The sequence below is a fragment of the Zingiber officinale genome, chromosome 8B (assembly GCF_018446385.1).
Source record: "Zingiber officinale cultivar Zhangliang chromosome 8B, Zo_v1.1, whole genome shotgun sequence".
Taxonomy (NCBI): domain Eukaryota; kingdom Viridiplantae; phylum Streptophyta; class Magnoliopsida; order Zingiberales; family Zingiberaceae; genus Zingiber; species Zingiber officinale.
The window spans coordinates 3,514,114-3,527,117 of record NC_056001.1 but is presented as its reverse complement, the minus strand read 5'-3'; the positions used below and the strand labels follow the sequence as shown (position 1 = coordinate 3,527,117).

The window sequence follows — 13,004 nt, the reverse complement described above, 5'->3', positions numbered from 1 at the left end:
TTCATTTGGATAAACCGATAATTGGGGACAAATCCGTTGGCTGAACCGGTGCAAAATTAAAATTGATAATCTGATTCCGATTTCAGAACATTGGATCTTGGCTCCGCGTGCAGCCGTGCAGGTCTCACATGGCTCTTCTGACTCTCAACATGATTTCATTTTTATCAATGAATATGTTTGAAATTGAGTCTAGTAAAACATAGGAAGATTAACACGAGCCATTTTGCCAAAAAGATGTGGTCTATGAAGCCAGCAAAGAGGCTTTTATTATTTACACTTTCTCATGACAGCATGCAACAAGCTGACTCATCTAGCCGCGGGATTCTTGCCTAGCCAGGCAGAAAAAATTTGATTGAGGAGTCCAAACTCTACAGGGGATTAGACGCAAATTCGTGATACAAAGGGTGTACACTATAATAGACGGCAGAACACTCGTTAGCCTACGAAACTTGAACCAGAGTGGAAGGGGCTCATTTACAATTCCAGTAGATGGGGATGTGCCATCCCTGATCTGCAGCCATGTACACGGCTTCTGAACCAGAAATAGGAGAGCCTTGAAAGTACTGCTCGCCGAGCAATTTGAACCGTGTACACTGAACTCGGCTCTGTCCATGGGCCTTCGTTGCCCGCATTGGAGTACCCATTGTATCCGACAAGGTCGGAATGGGACACGATCTCAAAGGGGCTACCATCAAAGGATATGTGGTTTCTGGGGATAACAACCCATGACGACTTTACACTAAGATCTATCGAGTGGGTACTTGTTTCAGTTTTTTGAACCCTGAGTTGGTAGAACTCTTCAACAGCCTGCAAAAAATGAGTTACCAAGAATCATGTAGTTAAAATTAGACAGGACTTTTTTTCTTCTTCTGCAATGGTATATGGAGGCAAATTTAGTTTCATAGTCTGGTACTAAGCTGAAGCAAAACCTTGTTCTCCATAATTTCAACAAATTAGTAGCATATAGATGATTCGATAAATCATAGAACTTTGAACACTTACATTTTATGGTAATAATTTTCAATAGCACTTTCAGCCATCTAGTTCTATATTTTTTTTTTTTAAAAAAAAACAATCATATACTGACCTCCTTCTGTGCAGAAGCTAAAAGCACTCTTGGCCTTCTCATTTTGACATACTGGTAAGCGGCCGTGGGAGTCATTTGCTTATATTGCACCTGTAAAATAGCATTTCTGTTGCCATTCTTTCAACAAACATGTGTTCTCAAACAAATGTCCCTTGCTTAAATTAAAGCAATACCAAATAGCATAGGACAATGGTTGTGCTACGTCCTCGACCAGCTTTGCAATGAACATATGTCATTTCCCCCTTTTTGCTGTTTTCTTCATAAATTTGGCATTCCAAAGAAGATAATGTGAAATGGAAGTTTGAATGTTAGCAACAAGTTGATTGTAGAAATATTACAAAAAATAATGATTATTTTATCAAAGATATTAGCCATATTTAGTTTAAAGGACGGACTACATTTTGACCATGCATTAGCTAGAAATTTTTTGAGCATTTAGAGAAACTCAAATTGGCACCTAAAGGCATTTCAGAGCCATAATTATAAAGCATATGCAAGTTACTTTTTAAAACTAAGCATAACTGCTTTTCAGTTGCCAGGATTGTAGATAGAGATGAAATGCAAAACTCAGAATCTTAAAGCTGAAGTTGTATAAATATAAAAAGAAGTTGCAAAATGCACCATTTTCGGACCCCATCACTAAATTAAATAACATGTTTGTAATGAGCCTAAAGACGGTAATGCTTACTATGGATGAAGTCCACAGCTAGGCATATATCTCCAAATGATGGAGCAAAGAGGTAATCTCTGGTCGGGATCAGCAAATGTTCAATCCTGTGTGCCTACTCAGAAGAACCAAAAGAACAAATGACCGCTTACTGGTACTTGGCTCATTAAATTATTGACAGGGCTAAAGAGATTCCAGAAGCACCTCATTACACCCCATACAAAGAAAATAATATACAATATGAATACAAAGAATAAACATTGAGCTTGACACAATGGTAAAATAGCTTCATTTGCTAACTAGGACACAAAGGAACAAGTTAAGAAAACAATCACTTACTTTTCTATTTGAGTTACCACTTTCTGTATGATATGAAGAAATTTAAACTAAAATCCAGTAAACACAAAGGAGAGAGGAGATAAATGAAAGAGGTTTTAGCATAGAGATAAGAAGGTGCATCTAGGAACACTGTCTTAATTCAAATGGATGAATTCTAACTTTAGAATGTTTCATATGTTAGATATAATGATGTCTGAGATTAATTCAAAGAATATGGCTCTTGTACTTTAGATATTGCACATTGTCAAAAAGAATTTGGGAGTTAAAATATTAGTGTCTTGCCCTATATTAATGAAGCTCTAGTACTGGAGACTTGATCATATGCAGTAATGCTTCAAAGTTATTCGGATGTCTTAATGGAGCATAATATAACTGTGGCTTACGCTGCAAGGAAACAAAGATGAAGGGAAGAATTATTCAACATATGATTATCAATTAGCAGAGGTAGAATTATCTTTAGGGTGAGAAATGGAGATATTGAATGCCCCAAACATAAAGAAGACTTATATATATCCTCAGAAATACTTATTGCATATAAAAGTTTTAAATTATATTTTTACTAGGAAAAGCAAAAGTAATTGTCAAAACACCTAGTAGAATAGTTTAGATGAGTATTTAAGTATTTGTTTTGCATGATAATCATTTTCTTTCTTGATTCATGTGGCAAACTATTGGAAGGATAACATCAATGCAATTGATCCTAAATAGTTGGGACTTGCTGCTTGTTTGTCTGTTTGCTTGCTTGCTTGTTGTATTGTTGTAGATTTATGATTTGTTTTAAGAAATTCCTTGATAAATCATTTCCAGCTCCAAATTTGTGACATATAAGTTGGCACATGACATCAAGTAGATCAAGATAGTAGGTGCTTGGATTTTGGTTTTTCATAAACTTGAGGCATGCACAATTTTGGTATATTTAAGAAGCTTGCTGTAAGGTTCAACTAATTGAATAACTAATGAGTGGCATGAATTTGAGCATTGGGTTCAAATAAAATGTTATTCAAGAACTTGAGTGGGTTAAAAGAAGGTAAGAATTCCTATAATGCAAAGGACATGCAAATTGGCTAACGTAAAAGTTGAGCATTTATTTGCAATTAAACAAGAAACTTTTATGTATTTGCAAATGCTTGTTAGAGGAATAATATCCTGCTCACCTTATGTTGCACATGTCATGCATGTGTATTTTTTTTCACTTCCTTTTAGCCTAAATACTATACCCTAAGCTCTAAACCCGAAACCCTAAACCTAAACCCTAAGCTTAAAAAAAAAATTACACTTGGTGCGCACGGGTGTGTAGCAGCATAAGGTAAGTAGAGTAACATTCTCCATGCTTGTTAATACAAATACAAATAAATCACTTTAAAATAAAGTTTAGTTACAATTTTATTTTATTTTATTTATACTATATAAAATGTAATTTTTTTTATTTCTACTTTCACTAATTGCAATACACCTGCCCCCACGGGCTGGATCAGCTGGAGAGGTGCCTGATTCTTGCAGCTAAGGTTCTGGGGTCAAAGGTCGCCAGCTGCACACGGGGTTAAAATCCTGGTTTGCTGTGCCAAAAATTCCTGCGACCCCCAGTCACCTCTCTTGCCCAGCATTAACCGTGATTTACTCCCTCTGGAATCCTGGGGGGCCAGGCCCAGGGGGCCGCTAGGGTGGCGGTTCCACCTTTTTGCAACTAATTGCAATACACCTTCATCTATTTTGCCTCCGTCTTAAAGAACAATGGTAATTGTAAAGTCTATGAAAGAGATTCTATCTGATTATTTTATTGGAAGTACTAATTCAGGCAATAACACAACATTTGTTGACATTTAGAAGGCTATTTGGTCACCAATGGATTCCTACGGGCATGACTGTCTAGAAAGACACCAAACATAAGAAACCTATTAAGAATCTTGGGATAAAAGAGATTAAAATTGCCATGCAATCCGACATATTTGTTATAAGGAATTAATGAAAAAGGGGAAAATAAACAAATAACCGATGTAGAAAGACTCCAGCATTCTCTACAACCTAGATTGCAAAAATTGGAATGGCTGAGCCACTCTACTACTCTAATTTGGCGCACAACATATTTCAAAATAAATAAGCACAAGAAACTGCTTCAGAATGTGGCAGGAACTGGGTGCAAATTGGTAAGAACCATCAAAGAGTAAATTGCAAGCCTTGTATTTAGCAGTTCCGGTCATGGGTTACAGCTAAAACAAATTTTCTCTTTGTGCTTACTGAAGGATAGAGTAGCTATTTGATAAAATCAGCTCTATTGCACTCTTTCTAGGCAATAGAATATGGCTGACTAGAAGGGAGAAAACTCACATCATATAAGGAGGTAGGCACAAGTGTCTCATATGGTTCAGTCAGCGTAATAACACCACAGACACCAAGTTTCTTCAAGAGAGGAACATGACTAGGGAATGGAACAGCACCTAAGAGCAAACACTGAAACAACAAAGGTGAATGAGTTACTCAATATTTCTAACAAAGAAGTTATAAATTATAACTGAAAGGAGAAGAGGACAACAAATCTGACAAGAATTACAGAGTTCATAAAATCCATAGAACATTTCAAAAGAGTTCGAGCCTAACAATAGAACATTTCAAAAGAGTTCGAGCCTAACAATAGAACATTTCAAAAGAGTTCGAGCCTAGTGCCTAACAATTAGTTCCCTAGATTAGTTTTCTGGAACCACTTCTTGGAGGTGGACATCAAATGGTATATCATCTCCATGAGCTCTTCTTACAATATGCTTTCTCATGATGTACATGTAAATAGACCTTTTGTATCAGGAATTTTTGGGTCATTCCTAGGATGAAAATTTTCATTTGGCTTGCTTTGCACAGGACGCTCGACATCTAGGGATGTGTTAATTTGATAAAGAATTACTCTTCCTGTTGCTCTTTGTGTTTTCTGCTCATAGAATCAAAAAACCTCTTTTCACTTATTTTTCTCATGTGGTTTGGCACTACCAGGGTGAACTGTTTAATCTTTCCCTGGATAGATTTTCCTCAGCACATATATTGAACAACAGAAAACTGGAAATCAGCACATATGTAGAACCATTCATACTGTTGCACTTTAATAACATGTAAATTCCAAGCAACACGAAGTTAAATTTATCCAGAGAGTTCTAAGAAAAGGAAATTTACAATTCGGTGAGTAAAAGCAGACAAACCTCATCGACTTGATCCCACCAATGGAACTGGGGTTCGGTCACATTCCGCACACAATTGTACACCAGCGTCGGGTAAAAGAGAATCCGAGCCCCGACTCCTACCGCCGCCCTCTTTGCATTAAAGAGCGCATCTCTTCCGCTGAAAACCGTCGAAATCGACCTTTCCTCCTGTCCACCTTCCGTGCACTCCTCCCCAATCTCCTCAATATGCATACCGTAAATCCAATTCCTTCTGCACAATTTCGTAAGCCTAGACGAGAGAGGAAAAGTTACTCAAACAAACATACAATTTCTCAATTCCGATCGAGAAGAAAAGCGAGAGCAAATCGAAGGCAGAAACAGCTCTGCTAGGGTTACCAATCGGAGGAGGTGACGGATCAAAATGGCGAAGGAGATTTCTGCCGCAGCGGCACGCGATCCTTACCAGCGTTTGTTTGGACCATGGAGGACTCCCACGGCGCCCTCGTTTTCGCGCTCTCTCTTTCTCTCTCCGATTTCTTGTCCCCCTCTCTCTCTTTCTCTGTCGCTCGCTCGCTCTCCTCGCCCTTTTGACAACTACCCAGCTGTTCTCTTCTTCTCTTCTTCTCAACCACCGGTCCACCCCCAACATGGCAAATAAAACGTGCATCAAGATTGGCGACGAGGTACATCACCACGGTTCTTGCATTCGTAATGGAGCCCACTTGAGGTGAGTCCATTCAGGATCCGCACTGCGGACCCCGTGGACAGCTGGCCATATGTGGGGCCCTGGCCCGCCACGCTCGCTATACGCAGTAACCGACGCGAAGTGAGGTCATCATGTGTCTAATCCATCGGTGTAGTACGTCAGCCTTGCACGTGATATTATCTTAAAATCTTATTCGCCATTTCTTCATTTGGTGCTCCCGTAATTTCAAAACGATACACTTAAACTTTCGAGAGCACGTCGAAAGATTCTGAAATTGAAATGCCACTCAACGTAACGACGGCATATAGAAAACACTGGTGACACACACACAAACACAGAAAGAGCACAAACGTCCGAAGGTGATCAAGGTCAAATCCATCATCAAACACACGTTGCTGTCTACACTGGCTAGCTGTTCGCCAAAGATTCGTTGGCCCGCAGGCGGCGATGCTGAGGAAGTGCTTCGGCGGGCGAGGAGACGGCGGTGGCTGTCGAATTGGAGAGTCGGCGGTCGCAGGAAGGGCACATGGTGAGGGTGGTGGGGGGCGTCATCTGCATGTAAACCTGCGGCGACAGCTTCAGAGCTCGTAGTTCCTGCACTTCTTTGTGCAGCCTCCTGTTCTCCTCCGTCAGGTTCTCGCAGCACTTCTTCAGGAACTCGCAATCTACCTCCGTCTGCTTCAACTTCGTCCTCGCTCTCCTATTCTGGAACCACACCTCTACCTGCCTCGGCCGCAGGTTGAGCTGTTTCGCCAATGCCGCCTTCAATTTCTGCATCGATGCTCACATTCATCGGTTAACGGGATCACTACTTAGCTTTATGGTGCTGTAAATTAAAGCGTAATTTAGTACAGGGTTGAGAGTTGTGTGCTCCTTGAAGCTGTCCTCGAGGACGGCGGATTGGTCTCTGGATAGCCGGAGTTTCTTGCGGCAGCCGTCGCCGTCTTCGTCCTCGTCGCTGATTCCCTGAGACGAGCAGCCCCCTCGCTCGGCCTCCCCAGCCTCATCCCCCGGAGCCGCCTCCCCTGCTCCTCGATCAATATCCAAGATCACAGCTTCTTCTAGAAACACATACTTGACACTAATTAAATCTTCTCCTTTAATTAATTACCTGAAGAGGACGGGAGGAGAAGGTTCCACTGCATTCTTTGGCGGAAATAAGACGACGAAGAAGAAGGCGCGAAGTGATTGGTGTAAGTGCTTAAGCTGAGGCTCAACGATAAATCCTCCTTTTCCATCGTTTATCTCATGCGTTATTACCTCGATCAATTTCGATGGAAGTGGAGAGGCCGAAGATAAAGCAAGGTAAGGAAGAAAGAGAAGATGAGGAGTGCGGAGGAGGAACGAAGGGTGTTAAATAGCGGCAAGTTTGGGGGCACTGCAACACCATGTCTGAAAGTCAATACCAATGATGATGAGCCGAGCATGGCGAGGAGCTGCCAATTATTGCAATCATGAACGCTGCTGCTAAATTCCATCTACTTTTTTTTCCCCCTGCTAGGTACTGTTTTCCTTTTGATTTTTCAGAAAAGAGATTATCTCCATGGTTCTTTACCTGTTTCAGATCCGCACGCGCCCCTGGGCTTTTGCTCCATTTGACCTTTGACTCGATGTCTCTGCTTTCTCGTACGGGTTCACCTAGTTTGATACAAACAATGAGTGAAAGACTGGCATATCTCCACCCAACACAAGGCAATCCAGAGCAGATGATGGGCACTGAGAAACTCGAAGGAAAAGGCATAAAGAAAAGAGGCTCTGCAGTCCACAGCTCGAGTCAATGACTGGGCTGTGAGTGTCGTGTCAGGTGAAGCCTGAAGTAAGCAGCCAGTGAGTCATCATCACACACATGGTGCCAATCTGTCTTTTTGAGTTGGCTAATTATCACAGTCAATAGATGAAGGAAGAATTGATGAAAGAAGAGACCCATCTCAGTTACTCAGAGGAGGAAAAGAAATGAGCACTTTGTCCAATTATTTGTGCGTGAAGGAATCTCTCCTCGTAGTCGAGTCACTCTATCCAGTAAGTAAATAATTGCACAGAGGTAATAAGTTTTGTGCCAGGTGAAGTCAAAGGACGTTGATTATATTCCTTCAGTGCATGGAGTAGTGGAGTACACAGCACAGCATGCATGGTTGTTGGTGGAGGAGTACTGAGTTGAAGCCAACCGAAATAAAGGTTTGATGAGTTTGGTTTCGTCCACGATAATAGGGTTTAGGGTTTAGGCTATGATTTTAACGTTTTAAGAGAGTTTAATTTGCTTCTTCATCATTTTTTAGAGTTTTGTTGTGAGACCGAACATTTGAGAAAAAACAGCCTCTTTGTGTGTAAGATGATCGGGAAAAATTAGTTAAAGATTCAACTTATCATTTGACACTATTTTTAAAATAATTCTAATAAAGTTATAAAATCATTATAATTATTTAAACATAAGAACAAAATTATAGGGTAAGCTTAGATTTTTACTATATCAATTTTAACATCCAATCAAATTGATTTTTTTTTATCCTTTTAATATTACATCAAAATATTAGTTATCAAGATCTACTTTAAATAATTAAAGATTTATAAAATCCATATTAAATAAAAACAAGATATTTTATAAATAGAATTTCAATTTAAAATATTGATTTGCAAATGAAATATATATGATAAAAATAATTAATGAGTTTTATTTGATAGACTTTTCCGTAACTATTTTATTATTGAAATTTTCTATCACTCAAGTATAAAATTATTTTCCATTTAAAATAGAAAAATAAACTAAACACTTTGTAATACCCAAGATAGAATTCAAACATTTAATCTTTAAATGAAAAATCTTTCAAATTTGGAACTGTTTGACAATTTTCGAGATTTAAGTCATTTAGCCAAGTAACTGAGTGTTGATAATGCAGTGCATTTCTTAGTTGTGTATTTGAGTTGCTGTTTGGCTTAAGCCAACGTGCGTGGTGCATGAACCGTCGAATCTCCTAGCTGTCATTACACATGGACCGGCCGGTGGCTCCGGTTTCCTCGTGGCGACAGCCACTCGCGTTCGGTGGTGGGAGCTCCACGCGAGGAGCCCGTCGGCGTAGAAAGCGACGGCCACGTGCGGCGCCCCCACGGGAGACTGACACTGCTCCCTTCCTCACCGCGCGAACCTTCTCGCCGACACTCTCTCACTGCACACGAATCAAATATCCAAAGAAATCTAACATATATCACCAAATAGTTCAAGAAATGATCATGAATTAAGCTTCAAGACGTGCAAGAAACATATATACATATCGAGATAATAAATTAACGATCAGGAGTGGGCATGCAAGCGTACTGTTAAGACCACCAATTTTGTCAAGCATCGAGTTACTGAAGACGCTATGAACATAAAAGCTATGCTGTCAGGGGTTTTCAAACAGGAACTTACTTGCATTAGCATTTAGCGATGGGCTGTGAGTGATCATCAATATCTTTTTGCGATGTCAGACGATCATCAATAAATGTGCCCAAGCTCACATGATCAGAGGAAGACTAACGCGAATACGAGTGGGGAAGCTGGGGCAGCCGAGGAGAGACCAAAGCAACGGGGCTTTAAAGAGGTGTGAGGAGGAGCTAGCGACATGGGCGAAGAGCATGAATAACCATGAAGCAAGTGCAATGAGCCACGCTCCTCATCATTACTCCCATTATTGTCTTCATCATCACTCCCTCCATTATTTGTTCTGAAGTCACAAACTCACCGTCACTTGTTGGAGCTTTTGATCAACCACCACCACTCTCATTCCCACTAACAAGGACAAGAAAAAGGAAGGAGAAAGAAAGAAATTAAAGACTACGAGTCCACGTACATACGTCTGCCCTGCTGTGGTTCAGTCATGGAGTGGCAGAGGATGGAGGGGCTGTAATGGCTGCTTATTATTCCACCGGCGCCTCGCGCTCTGTTCCACCATCCAATACAACATCGGCTTATGGCTCGGTTATTCCGCCTCAAACCTCCAGTGTTTCTTACTTTTCCGGCGGCTCTGACACCAAATTCTTCTCCGCGATGCCAGCGGAGACGCCGTCGTCAATCGTTGCCGGTTTCGCCTCTGTTTTGCCATCGCAGCAGCAGAGCTCGCTCGACCTTTATGCCCCAGTTAGTGTAGATTATCTGATTAATATATGTGATTTTGGTAGAGAATTGGTAGTTGGTTAAGGTTTTGTCTCTATTGGTACAGCAATGCGAGGACGAGGCAGAGCTCGAGTGGCTGTCCCAGTTCATGGAGGATTCTTTTTCGGACACGCCGAACGAGGTCGGTTGGAGCTCAATCTCGCCTCCCCTTGCCTGCGCTGAGCAAGTCCACGAGGAGACGCCGGCCACAGCTCGCGGAGCTCGAAGCAAGCGGTCCAAGGCCGTCGCCTGGTCCTCATCGGTGGCGCCGTCGCACCAACCGGGGCTGAACTCGCCGTCCTCCTCCATTTCTTCATCTTATGAATTTCCGACCTCGGAGTTGAGTTCCTCCACAGGCTCCGGGAGAAACAGGAGGAGGGAGAAAAGCAGAGCGACCGAGGAGGGCGGCGCGACACGTCGTTGCACCCACTGCGCGTCGGAGAAGACGCCTCAGTGGCGCACGGGGCCGTTGGGGACGAAGACACTGTGCAACGCATGCGGGGTGAGGTACAAGTCCGGGAGGCTAGTGCCGGAGTACCGGCCAGCGGCGAGCCCCACCTTCGTTCTCGCGCAGCACTCCAACTCCCACCGCAAGGTCATGGAGCTCCGACGCCAGAAGGAGTTCCTCCTTCGACACCACCAGACCGACACTTCCTCCGTCTCTCGGTCGGAAGTTCTATATGATGATCATGGCTACGGTGTCTCCTGAACTGCCGGCGCCGGCAGGCGGCGGCGGCGGTACCTGGTCTTTCAAAATCTAAATTAGCAGATCGTTTATCAAACTGTTTGATCATCTTTAATAATAAAGTAACAACTTTCCCATAATTAGACGGTCAAAATCTTATATTTTTATTCTAACTAAATCTGAATGCTCAATTAATTTGCCATTATATCAAAAAGCTCCTCTTAAATTCGAGTTTAGGCTCAACTCAGAATGGATCGTGTAATAATTAAAATCAAAAGCTCATGATGGGACCATTCTAAATAAGTTTTAGATGTTAACAAATCGGGTTGAATGAAAAGGTTCCCTAAATGGAAAAACATAGAGGGATCCGCCATTCACGTGAAGTGCTTCCACCAACGCTGCAATTCTGACAAAGGAAAACGAAAAGTAATGTTGTCGCCGTCCTGGTCGTTAAAAGAATACATTTGTTCATTTATTATTAAAATACTAAACCGTCTCTCTGTTTTTTTTTTTTTCTATCTAAAAATATGTACTCTAGCACGCGTATGAGATCATAGCTACGATAGCACGTATGAGATCCTAACCACGCATTATAATTTTAAACGACAGTAATGGCGGATCCAGATAAAAAAAATATACATGGAACGAGGGATCCAGACAAAAAAAACATGGAGATGTTGAAACAGGTGTATTAGAATTTACGGTAACTTATCAAAAGTAAAATGTACTTAGATTTTTGAATTTATTAAATGAAGCATACAATTTTAATATTTATCAAATAGTGCATCTTTTTAATGATCCCTTATTCTATTCTTCTGATAAATTTAATTGATTTTTTTTTTCTTTTCTTTATTATTTCTCTCTTTTTTTTTTCTTACTATGTAATGTATCTTCTCTTTCCTTCTTCTTTTTATTATCTACGTTGGGTCTGATAACATTTAGATTGATTTCTAAATGTATATAAATTTAAAGAGGGAAAAAAACAACAGGTCCACTACTATCAGGCCTAACAACAGGGGAAAAAAACAAAAAACAAAAAAAAAGAGATTTAGATTTTTCACCACCTCTGGTCCACTACTATAAATGCCGAAAATAATGTGGGTCTGATATCTCTTCATATCAGACCCACATATCTCCCCATATCAGGCCCAACGTGGATTTGATATGAGAGATTTCAGGCCTAATAACAAAAAAATAAATAAATAAATAAATAAATAAAGAGAGATTTAGGTTTTTCAAAACATCTGGTCCACCAATAGAAATGCCGAAAATAATAATGAAGGGAATATTTGGAATCCTTACACTTTTAGAAATCCACACGAACTGAAATGGGTACAATCGGAGTTCTCTAGGTCCAATAGTGGGTTTCGGTCAAAATCCACTAATGGACCTGGAGAGCTCCGATTGCACCCATTTCAGTTTCTATGGATTTCTAATATTGCAAGGAGTTAAAATATGCTATCTATTATTTTTTTCAACTTCTAAAAGATGTTAAAATATAATAAGAAAGAATCAACAAAACAATCCCTATACATTTTAGGTTTTTCAAAACCTCTGGTCCACCACTAGGAATGTCAAAAATAACAATGGAGAATATTTTTGAACTCCTTGCAAAATTAGAAATCCACAGAAACTGAAACGGGTGCAATCGGAGCTCTCTAGGTCAAAATCTCTCTTCTTTTTTTTTATTAGGCCTGATATGAAGAGATATCAGGCCCACGTAATGTGGCCTGATATCTCCCCATATTAGGCCCAACGTGGGCCTGATATGGGAGATATCAGGCCTAATAAAAGAAAAAGAAAAAAAATATAAATAAATAAAAAAGAGATATTTAGGTTTTTCAAAACCTCTGGTCCACCATTAGGAATTCTGAAAAAAATAATGAATAGCATATTTGGACTCCTTGCAATTTTAGAAAATCCACACGAACTGAAATGGGTGCAATCAGAGCGCTCTAGGTCCATCAGTGGGTTTCGGTCAAAATCCACTAATGGACCTAGAGAGCTCCGATTGCACCCATTTCAGTTTCTATGGATTTATAATATTGCAAGGAGTTAAAATATGCTATCTATTATTTTTTTCAACTTCTAAAAGATGTTAAAATATAATAAGAAAGAATCAGCAAAACAATCCCTATACATTTTAGATTTTTCAAAACTTCTGGTCCACCACTAGGAATGCCAAAAATAATAATGGAGAACATATTTGAACTCCTTGCAAAATTATAAATCCACAGAAACTGAAACGGGT

General features: G+C 40.4%; 3 protein-coding genes across 4 annotated transcripts; 1 reads left to right on the top strand and 2 right to left on the bottom strand.

Moving 5' to 3' along the window:
- Window positions 1-237: 237 nt before the first annotated feature.
- On the bottom strand, window positions 238-5,902 carry LOC122014988 (phosphatidylglycerophosphate phosphatase PTPMT2-like). Of its 2 annotated transcripts, none has more exons than XM_042571571.1 (7): window positions 5,700-5,902; window positions 5,276-5,525; window positions 4,419-4,541; window positions 1,776-1,869; window positions 1,261-1,343; window positions 1,088-1,177; window positions 238-807 (listed from the first exon to the last, which is right to left on the bottom strand). In XM_042571571.1, exons 2-7 carry the CDS (start codon window positions 5,486-5,488, stop codon window positions 475-477), a joined length of 936 nt encoding a protein of 311 aa, XP_042427505.1. In that variant the 5' UTR covers window positions 5,489-5,525; window positions 5,700-5,902; the 3' UTR covers window positions 238-474. The 2 variants fall into 2 exon arrangements, with proteins under 2 accessions (XP_042427505.1, XP_042427504.1); XM_042571570.1 differs by having other exon boundaries at window positions 5,633-5,899.
- Window positions 5,903-6,118: 216 nt separating this feature from the next.
- LOC122014989 (homeobox-leucine zipper protein HOX17-like) lies at window positions 6,119-7,296 on the bottom strand. Its single transcript, XM_042571572.1, has 3 exons — window positions 7,054-7,296; window positions 6,795-6,967; window positions 6,119-6,713 (listed from the first exon to the last, which is right to left on the bottom strand). Exons 1-3 carry the CDS (start codon window positions 7,178-7,180, stop codon window positions 6,351-6,353), a joined length of 663 nt encoding a protein of 220 aa, XP_042427506.1. The 5' UTR covers window positions 7,181-7,296; the 3' UTR covers window positions 6,119-6,350.
- Window positions 7,297-9,510: 2,214 nt separating this feature from the next.
- LOC122016702 (GATA transcription factor 4-like) lies at window positions 9,511-10,883 on the top strand. The gene is made up of 2 exons (XM_042574087.1): window positions 9,511-10,053; window positions 10,136-10,883. The coding sequence occupies exons 1-2, from the start codon at window positions 9,823-9,825 to the stop codon at window positions 10,775-10,777; spliced, it is 873 nt and encodes a 290-aa protein (XP_042430021.1). The 5' UTR covers window positions 9,511-9,822; the 3' UTR covers window positions 10,778-10,883.
- The last annotated feature ends 2,121 nt before the right edge of the window (window positions 10,884-13,004 follow it).